The 25,741-nt window shown below is 42.9% G+C and overlaps 2 protein-coding genes across 7 annotated transcripts; one reads left to right on the top strand and one right to left on the bottom strand.

Annotated features, from left to right (window-relative positions):
* Positions 1-561: 561 nt before the first annotated feature.
* On the bottom strand, positions 562-12,290 carry LOC306778359 (clustered mitochondria protein homolog). 3 transcript variants are annotated; one of them, XM_079269842.1, is made up of 29 exons: positions 12,275-12,290; positions 11,222-11,350; positions 9,362-9,474; positions 9,047-9,218; positions 8,144-8,275; positions 7,893-8,047; positions 7,645-7,799; positions 7,337-7,459; positions 7,084-7,216; positions 6,897-6,989; positions 6,641-6,807; positions 6,299-6,478; positions 5,763-6,191; positions 5,602-5,675; positions 5,384-5,485; positions 5,196-5,296; positions 4,941-5,093; positions 4,795-4,857; positions 4,358-4,662; positions 4,175-4,259; positions 3,884-4,037; positions 3,619-3,758; positions 3,365-3,445; positions 3,063-3,188; positions 2,875-2,984; positions 2,662-2,755; positions 2,453-2,578; positions 2,273-2,346; positions 562-1,522 (listed from the first exon to the last, which is right to left on the bottom strand). In XM_079269842.1, exons 2-29 carry the CDS (start codon positions 11,265-11,267, stop codon positions 772-774), a joined length of 4,437 nt encoding a protein of 1,478 aa, XP_079125968.1. In that variant the 5' UTR covers positions 11,268-11,350; positions 12,275-12,290; the 3' UTR covers positions 562-771. The 3 variants fall into 3 exon arrangements, with proteins under 3 accessions (XP_079125968.1, XP_079125967.1, XP_079125969.1); XM_079269841.1 differs by lacking the exon at positions 12,275-12,290 and having other exon boundaries at positions 11,222-11,451; XM_079269843.1 differs by lacking the exon at positions 12,275-12,290 and having other exon boundaries at positions 9,362-9,471; positions 11,222-11,451.
* Positions 12,291-12,661: 371 nt separating this feature from the next.
* ddhd2 (DDHD domain containing 2) lies at positions 12,662-25,257 on the top strand. Of its 4 annotated transcripts, XM_079269499.1 has the most exons (19): positions 12,662-12,870; positions 13,177-13,385; positions 14,827-15,019; positions 15,392-15,585; positions 15,731-15,820; positions 17,717-17,837; positions 17,945-18,034; positions 18,240-18,381; positions 18,510-18,718; positions 18,811-18,872; positions 18,983-19,102; positions 19,415-19,510; positions 19,993-20,169; positions 20,773-20,928; positions 21,272-21,374; positions 21,460-21,621; positions 21,803-21,907; positions 23,146-23,317; positions 23,435-25,257. In XM_079269499.1, the coding sequence occupies exons 2-19, from the start codon at positions 13,266-13,268 to the stop codon at positions 23,514-23,516; spliced, it is 2,394 nt and encodes a 797-aa protein (XP_079125625.1). In that variant the 5' UTR covers positions 12,662-12,870; positions 13,177-13,265; the 3' UTR covers positions 23,517-25,257. The 4 variants fall into 4 exon arrangements, with proteins under 4 accessions (XP_079125625.1, XP_079125627.1, XP_079125626.1 ...); XM_079269501.1 differs by lacking the exon at positions 21,803-21,907 and having other exon boundaries at positions 23,149-23,317; XM_079269500.1 differs by lacking the exon at positions 21,803-21,907.
* The last annotated feature ends 484 nt before the right edge of the window (positions 25,258-25,741 follow it).

Here is a 25,741-nt window from a genome sequence, read left to right as displayed (position 1 = left end):
ACGCTGTGTGACGCTGCGTGCCACAGACTGACGCGTGCCACAAGAAGGATCTCGGCCCTGCTGCCAAAAGGCACGTTGGCCCACTGAGAATGTTCCCAGTCCGCCAGCTGGCCAGTGCAGCCCTGTTGCTCATACTTGCTGGTCAAGCACATCTCTGGATATCCAACACTTTTTCAGTGTTGAAACGTACATTTCGAAATACCCTGAACAAAAATTTTAACTTTAACCTTGTTTTTATATGATGGTTTTCTAATCTTAGGCAAGGTTGTGACTGTGCAGAATGATGTCTTACCATGGTACACATCAGGGGCTGTCTGGAAGCAAAGAAAACTGCCTATGGTATGTTTTGTAACGTGATTGTTAGTAATGTGTACAATATTTCTTGTAAATGGAGAACAAATGAGGTGTAGTCATTTAGATTTAGATGCATCTCCAGTTGAGTTGTTCTTGGCACATCAATTGTTTGCAGGTGGTTTGATAGCATCTTACCTTAACGCAGCATGTTTACACGCAACCACACTATGGGTGCATGTACCCCAAAAAAGCCACATCACTGGTAAACCAGGTTAAAAGTTTATTTTTGAAAAAATACAGCACTCAGCAGTACAACCCTCTCCCAGCATCAGCAATAACATCTACAAAACAAATACTCAAAATCTCACTGTCTGCTGCTAGCTTCATATTCATTCTAGGATCCTGGAAGAGTTTTCTATTACAGCAGTTACTTGGAAAAACTTGACGACACACTGTTTTCCTGTTTTTGATATATTTTCACTCTTCAGCTGTCCCATTAGCAGTGACTTTATCTGCTGCTCTGTTGACCGCTGTGTCTTTCCCTCCATTGGCTTTTGAAACAACATCTGCCCAGGTTCCTTTGCTCTTAAGGACTGACGGGCTTACAGGGATGTCACAAGCTCCATTTCTGTCACCATTAACCTCATCTGACTCAGACTTCATCGCAGTAACTGTTGCATCAGATCCGATCTCCCCATTGACTGTGTTGCCGTTTGCGTCATTTGGTGTGCTGTCCCTGACCTCTGACTCCCCATTCACTATCCTGACCTCAGCCTCTGACGCTGCTCTGTCACTGTCTGCTGCGTCTACATCTGTTTTCTCCTCATGCCCGTTCACTTCAGCTGGCTCCACCACATGACCATTAACTGAAGCAGTGGCAGCATTCTTCACCACGGTCTCTTCCACCGGCTGCTCCTGTTGGCCCTCGCTGGTATTCTCCCCCGGCTGCTCCTGTTGGCCCTCGCTGGTATTCTCCCCCGGCTGCTCCTGTTGGCCCTCGCTGGTATTCTCCCCCGGCTGCTCCTGTTGGCCCTCGCTGGTATTCTCCACCGCCAGGCTTCCTCCATCCTCTGCTTCCTTCCTGCTTCCTGTTTCTTGATCTGAGCTTTTCTCTTCTCCATTCACAATCTTTGAGGCGACGAGCTCGTCGGTCACTATGAATCCCAGTTCTTTTGCCACCGCTGCCTTTAGTTCTTTGTGGTTCTTCCTATACTCCTGGAGCCCGTCGCTATGAAAACAATACATTCATGAGTGGCTTCTTACCTAACAGCACACTATTGAAATACACATACATGTTGCTGCAGCCAGTTGTGTTTGAAAAGGTGATTTGAGATTTTAGTGTACGATTCTCTAGAGTTTCCAGTTTCTTGTACTATGTGTTGGGTTTAAAACACATTTCTTACATTTTTGTAATGGCAGTAACGGGTGTGAAATATTCAAATGACCTATTTAAAGCATTTTTAAACATGTCGGTAAAAGTTATGCCTCGTTTAGTATTTTAAAGGTTTGATTTTTATTCATAATTTGCTTTTTTGGGGCATAGTTTTCATCATGGAGAAAGTTAGCAACAAAACATCCAGAAGAACCAAAAAAGTATCAAAAATAAAAGTGCAGAAAGACAACCTTTCAAAGTGTTATCATTGATTGGCAATGATAGTCACATCACAGATATAGCAGTATTTGTTGGCTGATAGTAACAAGGAAATGCAGAGTATCACTTCCTTACTTCACCAGACAGAACCAACTATTTTATTTTTCAACAGCAAAATGTTCGGATGAGCACATATCGTGGTCATAGTTATTTAAAAAAATGAAAGGAATTAGAATATTTGTTCATGCTAAGTGTTTTCACTATCGACCAATACGTTCATTTCTGATTTTTAAAGATTAGGATATCAGTATCGGCTTAAAAAGTCTAATATTGTTCAAGCTACATTTCAACAGTGCTTCAACAAGTTTTAAGCTTATGAATATTTACCTGTGTGTAATGCTCCTGATCCCGGTCAGCAGAGCCATTTGCTCCAGCTTAGAGTCAGATGTGGGACTTAGACACTGAGGACGGAGAGGATAAGTAAGTAAACTTTTTATTTTATTTTCTTACTTTGTACGGTTCAAACAGGTTAATGGTGTCAGAGACCACATGAGCTCCTGGACGTACCTCCACTGTCTGCTCCGTGCAGTCAGCTCCTGCCTGTCTGAGAGAGCGTTCCACCTTCACCGCTTGCTTGGTTATCGTGCACAGGAACTCTTTGCTGCAGCGTGACTGAGGGTGATCCTCTCCAAGCTGAGAGAGAAAATAACCATACGATGACATGCACATACAACCAATCTCTCTCAAGCGCAGCTCTCGCACGCTGATATACTGACCCTGGAGGTAAAACCAGTGAGGGCCTCTTTCTCATGGCTCATAGCACTTCTGTAGTCTCCCTTGCTGCACATCCACTGGGCCAACAGGTGCCGACTGCACGGACAAGAAACCAAAGAGGGAAATTGTGAGGATGTTAGGAAATAGGGACAAAATAGATTAACTTAATTTTTTTTTTTTTTTTTTACAAAATAGTGCTATAAATGGCGTCTTACTTGAGAGCGGTGTGCAGATTTGAGGGACCGAAGAAGGAGGTGTTGAGTCTGAGGGCGTTCTCTAAGAACTTAACTCTCTGGTCTCCGGTCAGCACCAACCCAAGACAACCCTGCAAGAAAACAATGAGTGGGTTGCCATTGTCGAAAAAGTAAAGAAAATTTGAAAGATGTTGCTTGTCGTAACCTACATCCAGTGTTGCGATGTAAGGATGGTCCTCTCCATGGACTGTTAGCATTAGCAGACGAGCTCTGAGGAGACACTTCTGGGCCAGGGCAGTCTCCCCTCCAGCAAACACATACACACCCAACAGCGCCTACACATAACAAGAAAATGATAATAATCACACTCTACACATATGGCATAAAACCCCTACAGAAATGTGTAGTCATGGACCCAGGGGTACAGTTAGGATACATCTATCTCACAGTGACCAGTGGTTCTATTTCCAGTAGCGGTACGTGTGGATGAACAATGTGTAGCTATACTCACATATTGATGGATAGTGTTTGGATGGTCAAAGCCAAGCACTCTCTCACTGATGACCACTGCTTTCAGCTGGACGCTGCGAGCCTTGGGAGCACAGAAAGTCACAGCAATGACACGACGTAGTGGCCAGCTTCATGTATATCAATAATTACAATCACTTCATTACTTCATGAAATTGACACCTTTCCCTTGGTTGCATTATGTCGCTGCAACATGTGTATATGTAGCTGTAACAAGTTGTGGTGCAGTGAGCCTACCTCAGCTGCCTTGCCCTGCACGAAGGCCACCTTGGCCAACAGACTGTGGCAGTAACAGGCCTCAAGGTGCAGGTTGTCACACACCCTACCAAACAAGTAGGATGCTTCTTTCAGGTGTTCATGGGCCTGATCCAGCAGACCTGCAGTTGGGAAGCACACAATAACGTTGCACTTTTCATTCAGATTTTGTTCTAAAACACACATTAAGCACAAAGGTTACAGATACATGAATCTGCAGAAAAATGACCCGGCCTTATTGACCCACCCTTCTTAATGAAGTTCTGTGCAGCTTGATATGCTTTTGAAGCATCCACAGTTGGCATGTGAATGTGTTTGACAACAGGGAAGATGTTGAGGATGTCGTCTGGACCAATGGGAGCTTTATTTTGGTTGTCAAGGACGTAGTCTCTCAGTCTCAACTGGTGAAGACACAGAAATAACAAATGTACTTTCCCATGTAATTATACAGTACCTCTGGAATTTAGCAATTTCATCTCCTTGTACATTATAGCATAATTAATATATGTGTGTTTCAGCAGTGACCGATGTCTGTTACCTGTACTCCAGTCTTTAAACAGAACTCTCTGAGCAGAGAGATCTTCTGAAGGCCGTAGTGCTCCACCAGGTGGTTTGGACCAGAGCTGTCACAAATAAAAAGTACAGTTATTCTAACACTGGATCTGAGCCATTGTGTAACGAACAAACACGGGGAGAGAACAAACAAATGCTGTGTCCTCACCCAAGGCTGTCAGAGATGTTATATGTTTCAGCAGCATTCTGGCAGACCAGGTTCCACAGCTCGGCCCCTGCGAGCATGCTCCAGGGCGTACTTTCAGAGGCTCCGGCCCCGGCTCCGGCCCCGGCTCCGGCCCCGGCCCCGGCTCCGGCCCCGACTCCGGCCCCGGCTCCAGCTCCGGCCCCTCGACCACGCCGCCTTGACTTCTTCTTAGTCTCATCCCCCACAGGTGCGGGTGTGAAGTGAGGAACTAACAGGCAGCACAGAAAGTGACTGACAGCTGCAGAGAGACTAGGCACATCCACACCCTGCAAAGACATAACCAAAGTTATTTGTTCAGTCTTTCAGTGTTTTTTCTGTGTGTGGACACACACCTGCACCTCACTTTGAGGTGTGCAAACATAAGAATGAAAAGGAACGTACAGAATACTGTAAAGTACCTGGAGGAAACTGTTGAACACTCTTCTTGTGGAGCGGGTGAAAATTTCCGCGATGGCCAATCTCTGGTTTAGAAGAAAAGAGGAGTGTTAGTCTGAATGATGTAACAGTGCTTTCTAAGTTTGACTATTTTGCAAATCAAACACACCATTATATGTCTCAGGCACTCCTTGTGTTCTGACTGGCTGATGGTCGTGATTACATGGCCCAGATATCTGAGGTTGATGCCTCTCTCGTGTAGCGCCTGTTTTAGAGAGACTCCATCCATTGGTGCCTCATTGCTTTGTAGGCAAAACTCCACCTGCACACACACACACACACATATACAGACAAATGGTGAGTTGGTTGCATGTTGTGCTGTACATACAATGTGCATATTGTAGTGCTGTATGTAAACACTTACGAAGGCTGGAATCTGATGTGTGATGATGAAAGCAGCAGCTTCCCTCAGTAACCTCTCCTGCAGCTTCGTTGACTTACTTTCACCAGGAGGGAAGGATACTTCTAAACACAAAACACAAGACGCGTGTCATATTTTGTTCCAGCAAAAAGATGTGACTGTGTGCGTTAGTGTGTAGTTTCTCATGGTACCTGAGAAGACGCTTGGGTTAAAGCGCATCTCAAAGATGATGTCACTGACTGAGCCCACTTCTTTACAAGCAGCTCGTACTGCCTCAGTGGCTCGAGAATCACCTGCAAGCATATGAACACTTGTCAAGTAAATACAGGATATATAATGGACAAAGTTCTCTATATGTTAACTTTAATTTCCTTTCAGTGAGTTAGTTATCTACTAAAACACATCTTACAAGCTGTTGCACATTCTTCAAAGCCTCCATTCTCGTCCAACGTCTCCCTGACACGCTGAGTGAACTGGTAATGTCTTAACAAAGCAAAAAGCAAAACTTCAACTTCTTGTTAAAACTTTTAAAACTGAGTTCAAAGTGTTTTTATTTCATGTATAACTCACTTGTGCTGGGTGAAGGCCTGCACCAGCTCTGGCCTCAGTCGACAGAGTATGTGAGGGAAGCTCCTTGGAAGCCCAGAATCTGATCGATAATTCTCTGGCCAACCTTCTTTTACACAACCCTTCTTCTCCTCCTCCTCCTCCTCCGCCTCCTCTTCTTCATTGACTGTCTGGCCTTCTGTCTCCACCTCTGGGCAGAAGTTGGCATCAGCTGGGAAGATCCTGAACACATCCAGTATGTAGAACCTCCCATCAGCGCCCAACAGTCCCTGAGCGTCCACTGAGGTGAACAGCGGTACTTTGTGATCGTTGGGCCCGACAACAACATGTCTCTGGAGAGAGAGCGATTTAGCAGCCAGGGCCAAGAGCTCTAGGAGCCGTCTGCGTTGGGGGGACTCTTGGGGTCCTGCAGCTACCCCGTACAGCAAGCCTCTATAGAGTAAAAGAAGAAGACAATTAGCAGATTAAAAACACAAAAATGTCTGCCTCACTGTGTGACATCACTACCACTGTGGATCGGTGAATAATGGGTCCACTACCTTGAGGCGGGATTAGTTGCCTGGTCCTGATCTGAGCCCTCCAACCCAGGGGCCAGAGCCTGAGCAGACAGACGCACTCCTCTGTAGTCTACAATGGCTGTAGGTAGAGTGTGCAGCTCCTGCAGCCCCACGATGTCACTGTAGGCCTGTACTCCTTTAAGCTCCAGCCTCTGAGCAGCCCTGCAAGTAGAAGATGGGGAAACATTTGGATGATCTGTGAGAAAATCAATGTCGTTCTGAAAGTGAAACAAAACCTCCTTTAATCCTTTGCAGGCATATAACAATGTATACAATTGAGAGCAAGTGGCTTTACATCTATAGTAACATGTGCTTTGCTCTCACCTGCGACCCCTGTCCCCTCCAAACATTGCGTTTGCTGCCCCTTGGCTCATGAACAGGCCGCCCAACAGGAAAGCTGGGTCATCAGGGTTTCCATTCACTGGCTCCACAAAGCCATCTACAACAGTTTCTGCCCCCTGCATCACAACCCGAACAAATGCAGCATTAACCTGAACAAAACAAAAATGAAGATTAGAGGGGGAGAAGCTGAAATCAGGTGATAAGAGTCCTGTTGTAAGATAACTGTTTTCTTGGTTACCTGGAGCAGAGCTCTGTCCCGCTGCAGCCTCTCCTCCAGGCTGCCATGTGGAAGAGCTCTGGCAGCTTGCAACTCCTCATTCCAGTCTGGAGCCTACACATATCACACATAGTTACACGTACTATCACTGCCACCAGCACGCTACCCAATAAGTAGCAACAAACAATTGTGCTGTGTTGTAAATAACCTGTGTTGCTGACTGTTCATCCACTCCCAGTCGGCTGAAGGTGTTTTTATGAGTGCGAGAGGCGCAGGAAGGCCCGAGCCAGCTCAGTGTGTGGTAAGGAGTGGGCATCCCCTCTACTGGAGGTAACGGAGACCTGAAGGAAGAAACGTTGACATTATGATCATTTCATGATTTGAATTTGAAACCCCACTGTTTCTGGATTCTGGCAAAATACTGTAGTATTCATGCTCTCTGAATGAATAGGTAATGTTACCTGTTTTTTAACGTGGTCAAAGTTTGTTTGAAGGCAGGGCTGATGTGACAGAGCAGGTCGGTGAAACCGTGACAAGCTGGGGAAGACTGTGCAGGACGAGGATCAAATACTTCTTCTGTAGATCTGAGATGAAGATAATTGAAAATAATTGATAACTAAACTAAAACATTCATGAAGTTAAAGTTCAATTACACATAAGTTCATTCAAACATAATGGAAATAAGACCGCTGGGCCCATCATTAGCCTTTTTATACATTTCCTACGATAAGTTATTGCAGCCATGAAACGGAAATAAAAATATCTTTACCTGTTGAGGAAGAACCCTTTAGGACAGGATGTGATCTCACACCGTCGTCCCTCCATTGTCACCACAGTGATGTACAGGAAGTCTCCCTGCAGCTTCCTGTGTCCTGGAGTCGGGTTCCAACAGCTGAGAGACAAGTCTTTCAGGTAGCTGGGGGACTGATGAGACGGATATAAAGTAACAGAGAGTCAGTGTGCCTGTATGAATGAGGCCTGGCCTAGTGTGAAACAAGATTCCAGGTGATTACGTACCTCTGGTTGGGAGCTGTGTGGTAGCAGGGCCATGAGCGGTCTCTCTGAGGAACCAGGGAGGAGGTACTCAGGGGGCGCTCCATCCTGGTTGGTTGTTTCTGTTTTTGTGTTGCTTAAAGAGCGTTTTAGGCTCTTTCCATTCGGTAAGCTGGAGTCTGCACAGGTAACGCAAGGAGATCTTCAGTATGAGCTTGTTTGTCAATTGTTGTTTCTTTGAATTACCCTTTTGTCTAAGTGTACAGTGCGTGTACCTGGTGTTTGTGTGAGTGTCTCCAGTATGCTTGGTGAGCGTCCTTCTCTCAGTGCATCCTGAGGTCCCGATGCTCTCAGCAGCTCAAGCACACGAGCCAGATGGTGTCTGGCTGAGCGGGCGGTGTAGGGTTCTGGAAAGACACACGGCTGTATTATAGAGATTGCACTGGCCTTCATGAAACTGTGGACGCTCTTCTTAAACAGCCATAATGCACAGGACAAATACTCTGCTCTAGGTTGTCATGACATAAAATTAATTAAAGGATTTTCATATGTATGTTATGTTAGGTACCAATTAATCAATGGCGCATACTCATACAAGAGTCTGACAGGATATATACTGCACATAACAGATTGGCTGCAGAAAATGTTGCAGTATTTTAACAGCTAGCTGGTGAGAGACTGAATAATTGGTTGGCACACACTTGTTATCTCTGCAACGATAAACCTTGTTATGATGACTCAGATCAGGTGAGTCAGCTTTACATGGAGGTGAGAGAGACTTCAGTGTGTGTGAAATGGAAAGGGTGATGGGCGTGACGAAAACGTGGACTGGATTCTTCCATTCAATTCTATAGTTAATTATTACACCACAAATGACCCGAGATATGTCGAAACATAGGTGCACATGTGAGAGAGTATAAAACTATATTGTTAAAAGGCCAGACAAACAATTTATAGAGTATTATTCGGTGATTATTAAAAAGCTAAAACTGCCTAAAGATTCAAACAATTGTGTCAAAACTCATTGTGAAGATATTGAATAAATTCTAAACACAATTATCCCATTCAAATACATGCAAGACAAACCTGTACTGACATCTGAGTTATTAAAGAAAAGCATGCTAAACATGTAGATCAATGAAGCTGAACTAAAAGAGAGGGCTCTCAAAGAAACCCACCTTCCACCAGGCGAAGGATGGCCCCTGGTTTAAGGCCCTTAAGGCTTTGCAGCTCTGCAAGGGGATCCAGAGTCGTACCAGCGAGTGCCAGCGAAAAGTTGGTACGTGGACACACCTCATCCCTCGAAAGCAGAGTCATTACTGCATCTTGAACAAGCCAAAATCCATGGACCTACAAAGACACGTGGTTTAACACAGCAAGTAATGCCCAAATATAGATTATGCCTGCCAATAAAAACTGTTAGTTTCCATTTTGTTATTTACAAATTAGTGAACACTAGGGATCAGAGAGGAAACAACAGTCTGGCTTTGTACCTGCAGCTCAAATGGCTCTACTCCGGCTCCCTGGATCTTCACAGGGAACAATGTGTCATCGTGTTGCTTAATGTCAACGGCATCCTTTCCACCAATCAGGCTCATTACATCTGCTTGAAGAAGACACAAAACTAACTAAGGATTAAGAGCACTGCACTGGACAAGCAAACAGTTTTTCTAGTTGTCCTGCCTTCTGCTCAGTACATGCCAGGATAGTTCCCAGCTCACTGTAGCTGCTGTAGAAAACGCATGAATAAATGAGAATGCGTTCTTGTTGAGAATCAAACAAGAACGTTAATCTCTAAAATTATTATGAAGTGGAGTGAAGAGTCTGTGTGTGCGAGAGTGCCTGAGGGCGACAGTAGATTTATGCAAATAACTGTAAGAGGAAGGGAAAGTGGGGTGTGTCTGCTTCTTTACACACAGAACCAGAGGGAGGGCAGGTCCCAGCGTGTGCAGTTATCTATAATGTGACTAAACCTGTTGCTTTTGCCTCCTAACCTTCATGTCACCTCATGGGATAACCACCACACCCAGTGCTGACATGAGGAGACAACAGAATGCTAAGTATCATATACTAACAAACCTAAAGCTCGGCAGTAGAGCCAGCTTGCGTTCATGGATGCGTGCATATGTTATCCAACACAGTTGGCATGTTTTTTTTGCACTCATCTCTGAAGATTTGTATTCATTCTACAGTAAATCCCCAGCTCTTGCTGTCAATCTGGGACTACTTTACCACTGGAAAGCATCCAAAAAATAGCTTCCCTGTTCACGATTGGCTGGAAGAAGGTCCCTCCTCTCTGCAGGATTGGATGTGCCTCTTTTGTATTTGGATTGCTGCCTTACTACCGAAAACAGCATTTTTTTCAGCCCTGCCGAGTTTACTTTGGCACTTATTTCTGAGGTTAGCTTGTACCATGAACCATTGATTCTCAAAATAGGGTGTGGGGACCCACAGGGATCCATGGCACTTTGCCAGGGTGTCTGTAAAAAGTCTGCAGATGTATTATCTTATAATTATCAGGATATAAAAAATGAATACATCTATTTTTACAAAGGGCTTCATATGTCAATAAATTATAATTTGATCTTTCAATCTATAATAGTTCATAGAACAGAATATAAAAAAAGAAAGGGGCTAAATCAAATTATTCCAAGGGACATAGGTGAGGGGGTCCCATACATGTTCTCTATCTGGGAAGGGGTCTTTGGCTGAAAAAACGTCTGCCATAAACGAAACAAGCTGAAAGAATTCCTACTCTATATGTAATATAGTCATGTTAAATTAAATGAAGCTGTCAATCCAGCTGTGCCCACAGATTCAAAGAGTCAAGGCAATCCCACCTGAAGACGGGCAAACACTGACTCTTCCTAAATTCAATCATTTTGTCTTGTGAAGGCGGAGAGGCAGAAGTTCAAAGAAAGGCCCAGTTAGGAATGTGGCAAAGGGAGAAGCAATTATGAGGTAGATAGGGTGGTTGGAAAATATATGGGAGTGTTTTTTTACAGGATAAACTGTGTCCAGAGATTTTAATACAAGCTAATCTTTGTCTTCTTTGTCCTGAAAGGATCATAACTGAGATTTTACAGTTTGTCTAGGGATTTCAGGTTGATCTCAGCATGCGTCTGTGTGTATACATTTAACCATAAAACTTTACAGTGCGGAGCAGATTGAAAAGTTGGTGAAAGAATAGCAGCAGCCATGTTCAGAGCAGCAGTGCAGTGCTAGATCTCCCACCCTGCTTACATTCTCCAGCGGGGGAGGCACCATGAAAAAGGGAGCAAGAGGGAAGTGTAACAACAAGTCAGACACATTATAGGAACAGAAAAGAAAAACACATTACAGGGTTTCCTCACCAGCCTTGGCCTGATTTCTTCCTCCTTTCTTCACTTTGTCCTTCATGGCTGCGAGTTATAGTTTTTCCTCTTGTGTTTTTCCTCCTCTGTGCTGGAAGCCGCTTCCCCTCAAAGTCTTGCTTCAAACTGCTGAAGGAATGCACAAGAGAGGGAGAAGAATCGTGCAGCTGGATAGTTAAGAGAGCCCAGCAGAGTGAAAATAAATGGCTGTCTGTTCAGGATTGTGACTCCTGCCCCTCTCTGCAAGGAAAATTCGTTCAAGCTTATCTGTTCTCTCTGAGTGAAAGAGCCACACCCTCTTATTGCTCCACACAGGCTCATTACTCTTCACGTCTCTCACATTTTGTTGGACTGGGTGTGTCTATGCAACCACACAACTTTTGACAAAAAAGTACCTCATGTTACAAATGTCACAAGGTTCATTTCGGGAATTTATGTATCCATGGTTTCATGGAAACAGAGGGATACAAACCGCACATATTACTGCAATCCAAGGTAATTCATTCCTTGTTAGTGAATCCTCTTTATGTTAGACTGACATGAGACAGCAAACCGAAAATACAACCACAGTAAACCTGCCAAAAATGAGTGTGTCGATCTCTCAAGATGTGATTGTAAGAGGCCTACACTGACATCACACATACCATATCTCACTCTAAACCAATCGTAAACATGTCTGCGTTTAGGCTGAGCAGGTGATCTGTTTAGTATGGCAATAATGCCATGTTGTATTGATTGACACTCCAAAATAACATCTATGCTTACAGTACGTTAGGCGGCATTCCCTAGTTCTATTCCACCTCTCAGCTGAATATATTTTAAATATAAAAATCCTCATTCTGACTATCACCCCGCTGTATCATTGGTAAAAAATAAAGTGTATATATATATATATATATATATATATATATATATATATATATATATATATATATATATATATACTATATATATATAGTAGGGGCTATAACAATATAAGTCCTGCACCTCAAAAAAACCATCCCATTTACTGAATTTAAAGAAAAGTTATAAATTATTTTAAGTTATTTTTACCTTCAACTACATGGGTTACGTACGAACTTTGTACGCCTCCCGAGTTCTCTCTTGGTTATAAAACCAATAATCAAAATCATTACACAACAGCTTCATATTTGGGGGCGGCGGCCTGGTGACGCTGTGTTGCTTCATGTCGCCTTCACTTGTTCCTTGTAAATTTGCAATTTATGCAGGAATATTTGTTTATTTTGTACTATACAGGATGTTTTCAGAGACTGCGTTTGATTCAGAGGTTGGGAGACTCATAACTACTGTGTTACAGCGTAACACTGAGCTGAAGGAAATGTAGGATTTAAGTTTTGTATACAAAAGCCGGATATTGGACCCAGGATGCTGTTTCAGCCGTATTTCACTATCTTATCATCACACTTTGAACACTCGGGCTCCAAATAAAACACTGTCATTAATGACGCCGTTGTTTTAAACCGCTATGTCTCCGTTCGTCTGGTCGTTTGTGAGCGTCAATGCAGTCTAAACTCGTATTACTCGTATTTCCGAAAACACTGTAACCAGCTGTCGTTTGACAGGAGACTGTCCTTGGCTAGCCGAGCTAGACTGAGCTAACGAATACAAACCCTCCGCGTTCACTGTTGGTGAGTTTGAGTCGACCGTTGTCTGATACTAGTACTAAAATGTTCACAACACCAACAGGATGTGAAGACGGAGAACCTAAAACCTGAGTCCGGGAGCTCATCCTAACTCAGCTAGCTAACATATCTAGCATGATCCTCTACCAACCTCTAGGATGGGATTGTGACACATAACGAGAACTATGCGTTAGCATTAGTTTTGTTCAAGACAGTATCAAGAAATCCTTAAGTGCTAACTCAACGTCAGTTGACGTTAATGTTGTGATGGTGTTTTAATCCTCTGTTTTGCTCTCATTTGTTTGTGTGCAGCTGAGTTCATTACAGGCTCCTGTGTGTGTGTGTGTGGCCCCCTGCCCGCCTCAGGTAAGAGCTGAGGTCTGGGATCAGGTATTGGGCTGATGTCAGACAGTGCTGGTGCAGAGGGGGGTCGATCTGAGGCTGCCCCAAACATCAACACCCGAGTCCTGTTTGACAACCCCACTCAGACTGTGGCAACAGAGAACACGCCTGAGGATCAGGTGAGGGTGCTGTGGGATTTTTTGCATCTGCATATAACTGTGTTGTTTGTCAAAGTCTGTTTCCTGTTGCTCCATGATTAGGGTTTAGGTAAAGTTATGGTTAAGCACTAAAGATATTGGGATTAGTTTTGGGTTTAAATTAAGAGATAACACACATGGATGGGAAACTGACGTTAACACAGACACACAGATCTGTTATGGTTTTTTTCATAACAAAAAGATAAGTTGTTACAAGGAATTGTGATTATGAAAAATATATTGGAGAAATTGACTACATCATTGATGTTCATTGTCTCAAGAAGAATTTAGAAATCTATGGTGCTGTACAGAAAATAGATCCAGTCTGACCTGTCAGAGTTATCATAATTTTGCAGTACACTGTCAATAGGTTATCTACTACATTAAATATCATTTAAAGTCATATCATTGTTTCTCATTGATCAGCTTGAGGTGCATATAATGCTACTTGTGTCCTAGTTGATTAAAGTACACTCTCAATGTGTTATCTCCAATAATCTATTTTCAGACCTTGGACTAGGTTGAGCTGTGATCAGGGAAAGCCTAAGAGGGTTAAGCTATAATATTTGACAGAAGCAACATACAATGACACCATGTACAGTTTCAAGACCATGCAAGTGATCAAATACTCTGTCACAATAGTTGTGTTCGAGATATAATTCACTCTTTTCAAATGGAAACAAGTGCAAGTGTTCAGAGCTAATATCAATGTGTCTGCCAGTCAATGAGCTGGAAACATACATGTGCCTGGATGGATTATCATGAATCTCTTTCCTGAAGGTTGCTAAAGGAATTTAGCCTTTTTTTTGTGTTAAAAAAAACAAATATCCAGCATATAGTCTGTAATCTTAAGGATGGCAGTGCAAACAGGAAGGTATTACTTGCAAGGAGATTTTATTTTTAGGAAGGGTGCTCCATTCACAGTTTACTCTAAATCTTCTTTCATATCTTGACACCTCGTATTGCTGATTTGGCAGTTGTGTGCAATGTGGGTGTTTGTTGTTGTGTCGAGCAGTGGCAGGCTCTCTCTTTCAGCACACTAAAACAGGAGCAGTGTGGTACTGGCGGCATTGTTTGTGAATGTAAGATATTCAGTGGAAAAAGGTTGTTTACCAGCTGTAGTTGGATCAGTTGTGGAAAGAAGAAGAGACAAGAGACATCTTGTGGAGGGGGATAGAATAAAACAGAGCTTTGTGCTGCTGGCCAAGGGGAGGCCTGATCCTTTCCTGTCCAATTGTCCTTTGCTTTGTCTCATGGTCTCAAGTTCCTCGATAGGAGCTCAGACTTCTATATTGTCTCATTCTGGGACAGCGGTGAACAGGTTTATACCCAGGTGTACTGTATATAGCAGGTATTTGCTTTTTAACTGAGCAATACTGCTGACAAGAGGAAGAAATATTTATTGAACATCATTTTTCTCCAGGTGTCTCCTGCAGTGGATGAGGCCTCCCCTTCTTCCACGTCCTCCTTTGAGATGGTGGACACGGAGTCGGTCCCTGCTCCTTATCAAGAAGTGCAGCCTCACTGGTTCTTCTGTCGACGGGCCAATGACAACACCTCCTGGCTTCCTTTCAGCAGAGAAGACTCTGACAAGCTAGAGAGGGCCTGTCACGCTGGTAAGCATGTGTATATACTTTACGTGTACATTATATGCTGTACGCTATCAATAAAGGTGTGTGTAATTAGGTATGTGGAACTATAAACAGCCATGAGAAGATACAATGTCAAAATATTACTGTTGCCAACACTTGCCTGGTGCCCAGTAGGACGCTTTACTCTGTTGGCAGGACATGCTCAGCGTTACAAGTGGATTAACAGCGAGTTTTAAGGTAGTTCAGTTTCAGGCTCATTATGCTTCATCGACTGTACCTTTGTTGTATACAGGCGCTTTTCAGGCGGTAATGTACGGGGGCTATTTTCTTTAACACATTGAATATCTCCTGTTCATTGATAATCACACGCCTTCCCCACATCCATGTACTGCGCAGTGGGAGACCTGGAGGATGATGTGGTGATAGCTGTGGAGGGAGAGCGGTATGACGTACATGTCAAGGAGAGGAAGCGCTACGCTGTGTACTGGGAGCAAGGCCCCACTGAAGTACGCCGCTGTACCTGGTTCTACAAAGGAGACAAAGACACCAGGTTCATGCCTTACCCCGAGGACGTCAGCAAGATGCTGGAGGTAGTCTGACACAGACCCTGAACCCCCCCCCACTACATTGCCCATTGCTGCAACTTCTGACTTTATTCTCTTCCCTAACTTTGTCTGTTCCTCACTAACTCTTCTCCTCTGTTTGTCTTGGATTCCTTCCCCTCTCATTTTTCAGGACGCCTATATGATTGCAGTGACCTTGGACGAATGGAAAAGTAAATTGGAGTTTCCCAACGGAGAGTCTGTCATCTTACACAATCCCAAGGTCAGGCCGGTTTTTAATGTACATCACTATGTGCCCTACAGTGGTGTATAAAGTACCCAAAAGCCATACTTGAGTAAAAGTAAAGATACCTTACTAGAAAATGACTCCAGTAAAAGTCACCGATTAGAATACTACTTGAGTAAAAGTCTTAAAGTATCTGATATTTATTGGACTTAAGTATCAAAAGTAATTTTCTGATATTAAATGTACTTAAGTATTGAAAGTAAAAGTACATGTAAATGCTGTTAATAAAAAAGCAAAGGGTCAGAATTTTGAGAATGATGAAGTTTATTCTTTTAAGTGCTGTGGCACCATGACCAAGGACATGAGCTGTGTTGAACATAATTGGGTTGGCTGTGATCCATCCAGGAGCAACAATGTTCAACATAATATATTGTACATAAGTATACTTTTGCATCTACTATGAACTTATCATCATAATTCTCCGAAAAGCAATATGACACTATGAAGGAGTTGTAACAGTGCGTTTATAAGTCTGCTCATTCCGACTAGAGGATGTAGAGGACCAATGCATAATATTATGTTCAGCAAAACATATCCACTTGATGCATCAGGTGAGTGTTTTGAGAAAGGACACCTGCCTTGTAAACTCCTATGGGCCTGATTTGAACACAATAGACAAAGGTTTTGCTCAAGCTGAATCTGCAATTGGGCGACTGCTCCCATCATAACTCCATCTGATCATCCACAACATGACTCAAATATCAAAACATGATCAATACTAAAGCAGCACCGAAAGTAACCCAGTCATTACTTGAAACTGAAACATGTGCTGTTCATCTTCAAAGGGCAATTCTATTAGAATGTAAAGAAGTTACATTGTATTAGAATGTAAAGAAGTTACATTCTATTAGAATATAAAGAAGTTACATTGTATAGAATGATTCCATTGAAGTGATTCCTTTTTAAATGTTTTAGACGAGTCACTAATCACTTTAAAAGAGTGATTATAGCTGATTTAAGTGACAGACATGAGATTGATCTTCTCATGTCGTTCTTTATACAATGATATAAATTCATCCCCGTTTTATTGATATCTTACGAAAAGTTACTCCTCATTTTTCGTGCGTTTTTCGTGCAAAAGTCCAGCAACATGAGTCTGTTTTCGCTTGTTACATGGATACTGTCTTTTCAAAATAAACTTCCATCTTCACAGGAAACAACTAACGTTAAGGTTTAGGCGATGAAACTACTGAGTTAGGTTTAGGAAAAGATCGTGGTTTGCGTTAAAATATCTACGGAAGTGGCGTTGCTTAAGTACGGAAGTCACGTCACAAATAAATCAACATTGGCTTCTCGTTTCACACACGGCACAAACTGCGGCCTCCTGGAGGAAGCACCAGTGTTTGTTTGACCCATCCACCTCTCCTCATCCCACCCGTCCTGTGTGGAATGCTACTCATGTAGTCGCCCGCTAGCTTATAGCATGTAGCATCCTGGCATCACTGGGAATCAAAACACCGCGGCTTTGAGAGCACTTGTTTGCAATTGCGCATTAACGTGATTGACCAATGATTTAACTTGCTGCTAGGACCACTGATTCACCAAACCTGCTTGCTTGCAGTCTGTGTTCCACCACAGTCCCCGACGCTGCTCTCATGATTCATTTTGTTCCTAAAGATAGATTTGATTTTGTAGCGAGTAACGAAGGTTTCAGGGGAAACGTATCGGAGTAAAAGTATCACTTTTCTTTGCAAAATGTAGTGAAGTAAAAGTAAAAGTCAACAGAAATATAAATAGTAAAGTAAAGTACAAATATCCAAAAAAACGACTTAAGTACAGTGACGAAGTATTTCTACTTCGTTTTTTTAAAACCAGGTACATTGTTTCCTTCCAACAATCATCTTCTCCTTCACTGTCATGCTCCTCTCGCAGCTTATAATGCAGTATCGGCCAATAGGATTGCAGGATGAGTGGGCGTCCTCCCCCTCGGAGCAGGGACGGCCTCGCACAGTCAAGAGGGGAGTGAACAACATCTCTGTAGAAATACCTGATGGTATGTGTGTGTCTATGTGTGTACCAGTGAGAAATATACTAGACTATACGCTCGTTTAACAAAGTATTACCCACAGTTTAGACGTATTTCTGTGTGTTTTCTCTCAGGTGAACCTGAAAAGGTGGACCACCTTGTCTTTATGGTCCATGGCATCGGCCCTGCATGCGACTTGCGCTTCAGATCCATCATACAGTGCGGTAAGTGTGAGTTTTGTGTGTGTTTCTGTATATATATATATGTGTGTGTGTGTGTGTGTGTGTGTGTGTGTGTGTGTGTGTGTGTGTGTGTGTGTGTGTGTGTGTGTGTGTGTGTGTGTGTGTGTGTGTGTGTGTGTGTGTGTGTGTATGTATATATGTATATCTGTGTGTGTTTGTATGACTCTTTTTCGTCTTGTCTCTCCAGTAAATGACTTCAGGAGTGCTTCCCTGTCTCTCCTGGCCTCTCATTATAAGCGTGCTCAGCAGGATGGCGAGGTAGGAAGAGTGGAGTTCCTCCCAGTCAACTGGCACAGCGCTCTACACGGGGATGCCACTGGTGTGGACGAGTAAGCATGGAAAGAGGCAGAGAGCGAACAAAACAAGATCCCGCTTTTGTGCAATACTACGTAGTATGTCTCCAGTACTTGCAGAACATTGTCTAACTCTGTCTTTCCTCCTTTTCCCTCTACTCCAGGGACATCCAGAGGATCACTCTACCCAGCATCAGCAGGCTGAGACATTTCACCAACGACACCCTGCTCGACCTGTTTTTCTACAACAGCCCCACATACTGCCAGACCATAGTGGACACAGTGGCCTCGGAGATCAACACGCTCCACACCCTCTTTAAACAGAGGCACTCAGAGTTCAATGGGGCTGTTTCAGTAGTGGGCCATAGCCTGGGTAAGACATGTGCAAACAAAGAAACACACACAGTCACAAGTCATCAATATGCTGACTTTAAACCTTTTCCCTTCTCATCTCTCGTTCCTCAGGTTCACTGATCCTGTTTGATCTGCTAACCAATCAAAGGACTGGATCAGAAGCCAGAGAGGGGGTACGATGACAGTCATAGTGAAAGATAACACCAGTGTACAGATAGATTTTCTTCATGTAGATAATAAAATCCACTTTCCTTTCTCCTCTTTCTCCCTCCCTGTGCTTTAGCTGCCCTCTGGTGAGCACTTACATCTGAACTGTGACACACTGCAGCAGACTCTGACCAGACTGGGCCTACAGCAGTACCTGGATACCCTTCAGGCAGAAAACCTAGACATGGAGTCACTGGTAATGCACATACACACACATAATGGAAATGCAAATTTAAGAGTAATCAGGGTCTGAAATTCAGTTTTTACTCATGGCCACTCAATTTTTTTGTCTGCCACTTGTGAAATCTATATAAATCGCTTTAGAATAGTAAACACTGAGTCAGTGGTACCAGACTGAAGAAATATGGAATATTTCATGTCACCTTAATCCCCGACTATTTTAAACTCAGGAATTGCTTAAAAAATAATATATTTGTCTGCCAAGGTGGTAGGTAATTTAATTACAAGTGTATTACATTGTAAAACATGTATCGATCTTCTCTTTTAGGCTCTTTGCCAAGACGGTGATCTCAAAGATTTAGGAATTCCTCTGGGACCTCGGAAGAAGATCCTGAACTACGTCAGGAGGAAATGGCTTTCACAGGTCAGACAGCCTGAAACTATACTGAGTTTTTGCTTGTTTTGGATCATATGACCATTGCAATGCCCTTTTTAAAATATGTTTCTTGGGTCCGGACTTCGTCTGGATAACATTTAGTTGGATAGTTTCTTTGCTTGGCATTAATATGCGCTCACTGTCCAGATCGAGGCAACATAATCATTTGCAAAACAATTCAGATGACTCCATACGTTTTCCCATGTGAATATGTATAAACAATCATTGATGTGTGTTGTTTGACTGATGGCGTGTTTTTGTATGTATTATGTTTCAATGTAGGATAAAACTATCTTAGGGATCTGGTTTACTGTCGGTGAGAAACAGATTGATGTGGCTGACTTCCTTTATGGCCAGCTCCTCTTTTGCTTGGGGGATCGCTCTCCAAATGATCCAAATGAGTAACCACATAAAGTATCTACTGTTCAGACAACTTTTGAATCACTTATTATATTTCTCAATCTAAATAGGATTTGAAGACGGGGGCAGTACATCTGCCGGAAGGGTTGCAAGCTCCACCTCCATTGAACAGCGACCACGATGGTAACCAGTCTTCAGGATTCCCGATGCAGCAGTCCCAGTTCCACAGGGCGCAGTCTGTCACCAGCGCTGTAGACTACGAGTACTTTGACGTCGGCATCGGACAGGTACCACACACGGACACACACGCACACACACACAAATACATATTGTGCTTGGGAGTACCAGTAGATAAAAGCTTTAATGCATCACCTTCCTGCTTCTCTCCTCCCCCTGCTTGTCCTGGATAGACCAATGGAGGCATAGCCAAGGGACAGGTGTGTCTCACATGGTGTCCTCAGGCTTCGTCCTTTGGTCTCTATGATCTTTCTGTGCATGGGGGTTCTTTTCACATTCACTCTGGTCTGTTCAGAAACAAATAAAGGTGACTTGAATTATAGTTGCTGTTTTATGATCAATCGGGTTTCCATCACAAAGTCACATTATGCCACGGTGATTAAAGCCACCATCTTTGTCCCATTGAGACATACAAGCCAACACCACAGAGTGTCTGTGCTCATCCCGTCCTGCATGAATGGTCAGAGCCCTGGTCTCCCCTTTTCCTGCTGTCACACTCCCTGACTGTTGTCCTATTGTCATGAAATGTAGTTTAAATGTTAAATGTAAACACTGTTGTGCACCAGAGGAGTTCCATCCGTCTGAATAGCTGTGATTTCGTCATCTAACCTATTTTTAAACAGATTTGATAGCACATGTTTCCATCCTCTCAGGTATCCATTGATTACCCACAGCTGGCTTTCCACCCTCAAACATTTTTTGCTTTTGGCTCTCCGATTGGAATGTTCCTGACTGTTCGTGGGCTCAAACACATTGATCCCAACTACACCTTCCCAACCTGCAAGAGCTTTTACAACATCTACCATCCAGTGAGTCATCGCATGTTTTTATTTGCACAACTACAGTTTGACTTCATACACACACACACACACACACACACACACATCGACGCACACCCATTGACCCACCCCCAACCACACACACATCCGCACTCCCTCACCCAGATGTCGCTGAAGCATTGAATAAACACAACGACAAGAATAATAGTCCAAGTTTCACCATTGTATATTCATACCAAGATTATTACGATTAGTGAACTTTCGGCATCAATAAACATGCACATGTGCTTCAGAGAACTCATGAAAATACAAAAGTACAACCCACGTTGAAGTCATCTTTCACAGTCAACTCATCCCCTTTGTTGCTGTGTAGTACGACCCTGTGGCCTATCGGCTAGAGCCCATGCTTGTAACAGAGGTGGATCTGGAGCCCATGCTGATCCCTCATCATAAAGGCCGCAAGAGGATGCACCTGGGTATGACTGTCTGTTTCTTTGTCTTTGTGGTGTGGGCTTTGTGTAGTAGGCGTAATGATAATCTCTGTGTCCCTTTGTCTAATAGAACTAAAGGACAGCCTGACCCGTATGAGCATGGATTTGAAGAACAATGTTTTGGGATCGTTACGGACGGCATGGCAGTCCTTTTCCAGACTACCAGTTGCTGCACTGCCCCCGGTGGACCGAGGAGACACTACAATAGAAAGAGACCATCAAGAGACACAGGGTAGAAAAACCCTTTTATTTGCATTTGTGCATTTGTTTGTGTATGTGTGCAAAGGTGTGTCTAACCCAGTCTCCTCTCACCCCTCTCTGCACGTTGCCACCCTCCCCTCCCCTCTTACACTCTATCTGGCGGTAGCTCCTGCTTCCCTCACCTTTTATCTACTTTACCTTTTGAACTTCAGCCTCAGCGGCAATCACTTCTTCTTCTAAGAGGGAAGAGAAAAGTGCTGACTTTTGGACTAAAATACTGGAGTGGCCCAGGGCCCTTCATAAGCATTACTTTCAAGGTAAGACAGGAACAAAATCGAAGAACTCAAGTTCAGTTTTCTCTGTAAACTGTTAACACAAGCCTGTATAAGCGTGTCTCTCATTGTGCGTGTTACATTTACCTTCCCTGGAAAGGAAACAAAGCTAATTACTTTCATTGCCATTATTACCGCAGGCTCTCACTGCTCCCCTGCTCCTCCTTCCTCCATGCCTGCTGACTGCACTACTACTGCTACACAGCTTACCTTCAACTCAATGTCCTCCTGTTGACAGTTCCGATTGGTTGAATGTACTAACCGCTTCGCGAACAACAGGGACCACTTGAGGAATTTGCCCGCGGCGCATTCTTGTATGTTCCGAACAAACGGGACCAGTTGAATGGTATTGATCACAGTAGTTCACAGCAGGCGATGTCAATCATCAGTAGCAGGTCTGTAGCTACATGCAGGTACACGTCCTGCCCTTTGGAACCTGTACTTATTAGTCTGTCAGTTTATTAAATGATTCACGGGGAATACAGCTGCTGTTAGAACAGACACATACATCACAAAATAACCTTTGTGTCCTACTCTCCACTCTATATGTTAACGAGGACTCATAGCTTTTTGTTTACAACCCGTACAACCTTCACCTGTTGTATCGTGGTATAAGATCCCAAACACGAGACTCTAGTATAATGTAACATAGTGCATAGTGGACACAGTAATATGTAATTTGAGAGTAAGATGTTCATGGTTTTAATGTCCGAAATCACAAGCCAGTAAATGCAGAGGTAGAAAATATGATAATCAAGCAGCCAGCAGTTTAGAGTTCATCAGAAGGTTTTTGTTGAGAGCCCTCTCGAGATCACTCTTAAAACACATTTTTAACATACCAACTCATCACAAAACTAACCCATCTTACTGACATTTACTCAACCTCATTCTTGCACCTGTGGGTGAGTGCATAAACACATCAGGTCAAAAGTCTGATGTTAATTGATATAAGAGACATCCATTCAGTGCTAATCAAAAAAGCATTCTGCAGTGGTTTTCTAAACAATCACAAAGACGGTTTTTGTGGTTGTTATTCCATCAAAGTATCTTCTTACAACATCTACAGCAGACACTCTCTTCCTTCCTGTCCATTATCTCATCTGTTCCTGTTCTACCAAGAAGTCTGAGTCAAAACAAATAGCTGCTGGCTATTGTCTTTTTGTTGTCTGTAGCCTGTCTGTGCAGCTTCATCTTCTTTCTTTTTTTTTTGTATTCTGTCGCAGCAGGAGTGTGTGACGAAGCAGAGTCCTCAGTGTCAGCAGAGCAGACGGAGCAGCCTGAGATTAAAGTGGGGATGTTGAATGGAGGACGAAGGATCGACTACGTACTTCAGGAAAAACCGATCGAGAGCTTCAACGAGTACCTGTTTGCCATCCAGTCTCATCTGTGCTACTGGTGAGTCATGGATACACGTGGACCAGTTATTGTGACCGTTGTTATTGTGCCCATTTTACGTGCCTGACTTAAATCTATCCTTAAAATAAATGATGTTCTTCTCTCTCTGTCTACTAGGGAATCTGAGGATACTGCTCTCCTGCTGCTGAAGGAGATCTACGACAAGCTAGGTGTGGCCATTGAACAGTCACACCAGTAATACAGTTTTATGAAAGTTGACTTGCTTTGTAGCAATGACAGTAGCCTGAAAGTGACAAAAGGAAGGACAGCTGTCAGAGCCAGAGGCCGCACAATCGTCTTCCAAGATGCCTTACCGTCTGGGTGGCCCGGCCTCCCCTCCCTCGACGCTGAAGACCGATTGGCTGCAGTCGGGTGATCTCGGCTCTGATGAGACAATCGGCCTTCATTTGAGGGAGCGGTGGCTTCTTAGTGGTGCCTAAACTCCCAGTGCAGGACTGGGTTTGGTGTCTGATAGTTGTTTCAAATCCACCCAAACAGCCCTGTCATGCTCCTGGATGCATGTCTCTGTCTTTTGTGAGTCATTCTTTCTTTGACTTTTGCTTTGCACTTTCACTTAACCAACAGGTTTTGACATATTATACCTCAAGTTGAAGCTGAATAATATGGAAAAAATAATTATCATGCTAAACAGTAGACACACACAGTACTTGTTCAAATATGAGCAAGTATAATATCTACCACATTGGTTTACAAACTGGCCGTCAAAGCTGGTATTTCTATGCACAATAAGAATATATTTAAAAATCCCAGAATATCATTCAAATTGATTGCAATCTATAAGATTTTATTTAATTCCCAGCCCGGTGTGATCGGACATGTAGCTTTTTAATTATAATAAACTATAAGTGTTTAACCTCTGTTAGCCAAACATGAGACCTTTATCAATACGCAGGTCCAGTGGTTTCATTTGGTCAACCAAAATGTTGAGGTTCTGAAGGAAAATCAAGGTTGATATTTTGTCCCCTGGCAGCCATGTTTGTTTTTCTGTCAACACTAAGGCCACTTTAAACCCAGGGTTCTACTCCTACATGTGTGCAATATAACAATAATGTTCTTTTTCATTTCCCAGCTGTAATCCTGCACTGACACTGTCATTGAAAGTTCATCTTGCCTTCTAACAATATTTTTGTTTCACTTGCTATATGTATTTAATTCTGATCATATCTACACCTGTTTCTAAAAGAAGGGATCCAAATGAAGATGTGGGACAGGTGTGTGTGTGTGTGTGTTCTTTATTCTAAAATATGATATTGATTTAAATAAAGAGTAGCATCTCACGTTCTATAACTTTTGTATTATCTAAGGGCCAAACGGTACATGTTTGTCTCTATAGCAAGGTGACGTAAAGTCATTTTCTGTAACACAGGCACTTCTTTGCTTTGTTGGAGCAGGGTTTCTCAACATGTTCTGGTCCTGACCCAATGCTTAGGTCCCACAATGTTCATAATTCTCATGAACCCAGCAATAAGAGAGCTTGAAATCCTCTGCATTTGATATAACGAGCATGATGCAGAGACTATATAGAAATTATGTTTCAAAGCATGTCAATTAATTTGACTACAAAGTTGAGAAACTCTGTTTAACTTTACAAATATCTCGTATGGTCCTCTCTGTCAGGGCCCCACCACTAGAGCTCTGACCCTCTGGTTGTATCATCCGCACAATACATGAATTAACCTAATAGGCTTGTTCATTTGTCTTCCTTTAGAAATGCACTAAATACTAAATTATCATGTTGCCCTTTCCTTGGACTTCACCTCTGTCTGTGTGTCTCTAGTGTCAGTTCAACGGATCTTGATGGTTCCTGGCTCCTCTTCCCATAACTTCTATTTTTGCACTTGATACGAAAAAGTTGATGCATACCAAAAAAACAATTGTCTCCTTTCTAAATACATACCTTATGAAAATGGTAACATGTTGTGCGTGCCATAATAAAAAACATTACAATTCTCTTCTTGTGTTCTTTGAATTTAATGTAAACATGATTTTTCTGAAGTTGAAAGCACAATAAATTGATCTGCAGCCTTGTTAGGGTTTGTATTATGTTACTATAGGACATAACAGCCCAAAACACACGACATAATTTCCGCAAATTGAGCATCCGAATCAAACTGGATAATTTACAAAGTAATAGTAAGTCATAATCAAACAGGGAGGGGGTTAACTCACAACCTCAACATCGTTACTGTGGCTCGAGCATGCGCAGTCGTGTGGAAAACACAGCATCACTTGCAACATTGGACAACAAACATGAGGCAAGTTAAACTCTTATATATGTTTTGGCATTTGTTTTTAAGCCACAGTTCAGAGCTATTTGCTACATTGTTGAATTGTTAATGTATTTGTTCGTTATTTATGGCGCTAACACGTCTGGCGTTAAGCTAGCAAGTGGCCAGAGTAACG

The sequence above is a fragment of the Melanostigma gelatinosum genome, assembly GCF_949748355.1.
Source record: "Melanostigma gelatinosum genome assembly, chromosome: 6".
Lineage (NCBI taxonomy): Eukaryota > Metazoa > Chordata > Actinopteri > Perciformes > Zoarcidae > Melanostigma > Melanostigma gelatinosum.
The sequence above is the reverse complement of the archived record's forward strand: the minus strand, read 5'-3'. Positions and strand labels throughout refer to the sequence as shown.

Bases quoted from the DNA above. Each gene is read 5' to 3' on its own strand.
- LOC306778359 (XM_079269842.1), bottom strand. From the start codon at position 11,267: ATGAAGGACAAAGTGAAGAAAGGAGGAAGAAATCAGGCCAAGGCTG. The intron at 8,276-9,046 runs GTGGGTTTCTTT...GTGTCTTTCCAG, and splicing joins CATCCTTCGCCTGGTGGAAG to AACCCTACACCGCCCGCTCA. The intron at 7,217-7,336 runs GTAACATTACCT...TTCTTCCTTCAG, and splicing joins TTGACCACGTTAAAAAACAG to GTCTCCGTTACCTCCAGTAG.
- ddhd2 (XM_079269499.1), top strand. From the start codon at position 13,266: ATGTCAGACAGTGCTGGTGCAGAGGGGGGTCGATCTGAGGCTGCCCCA. The intron at 15,586-15,730 runs GTAGTCTGACAC...CTCATTTTTCAG, and splicing joins ACGTCAGCAAGATGCTGGAG to GACGCCTATATGATTGCAGT. The intron at 15,821-17,716 runs GTCAGGCCGGTT...CTCCTCTCGCAG, and splicing joins TCATCTTACACAATCCCAAG to CTTATAATGCAGTATCGGCC.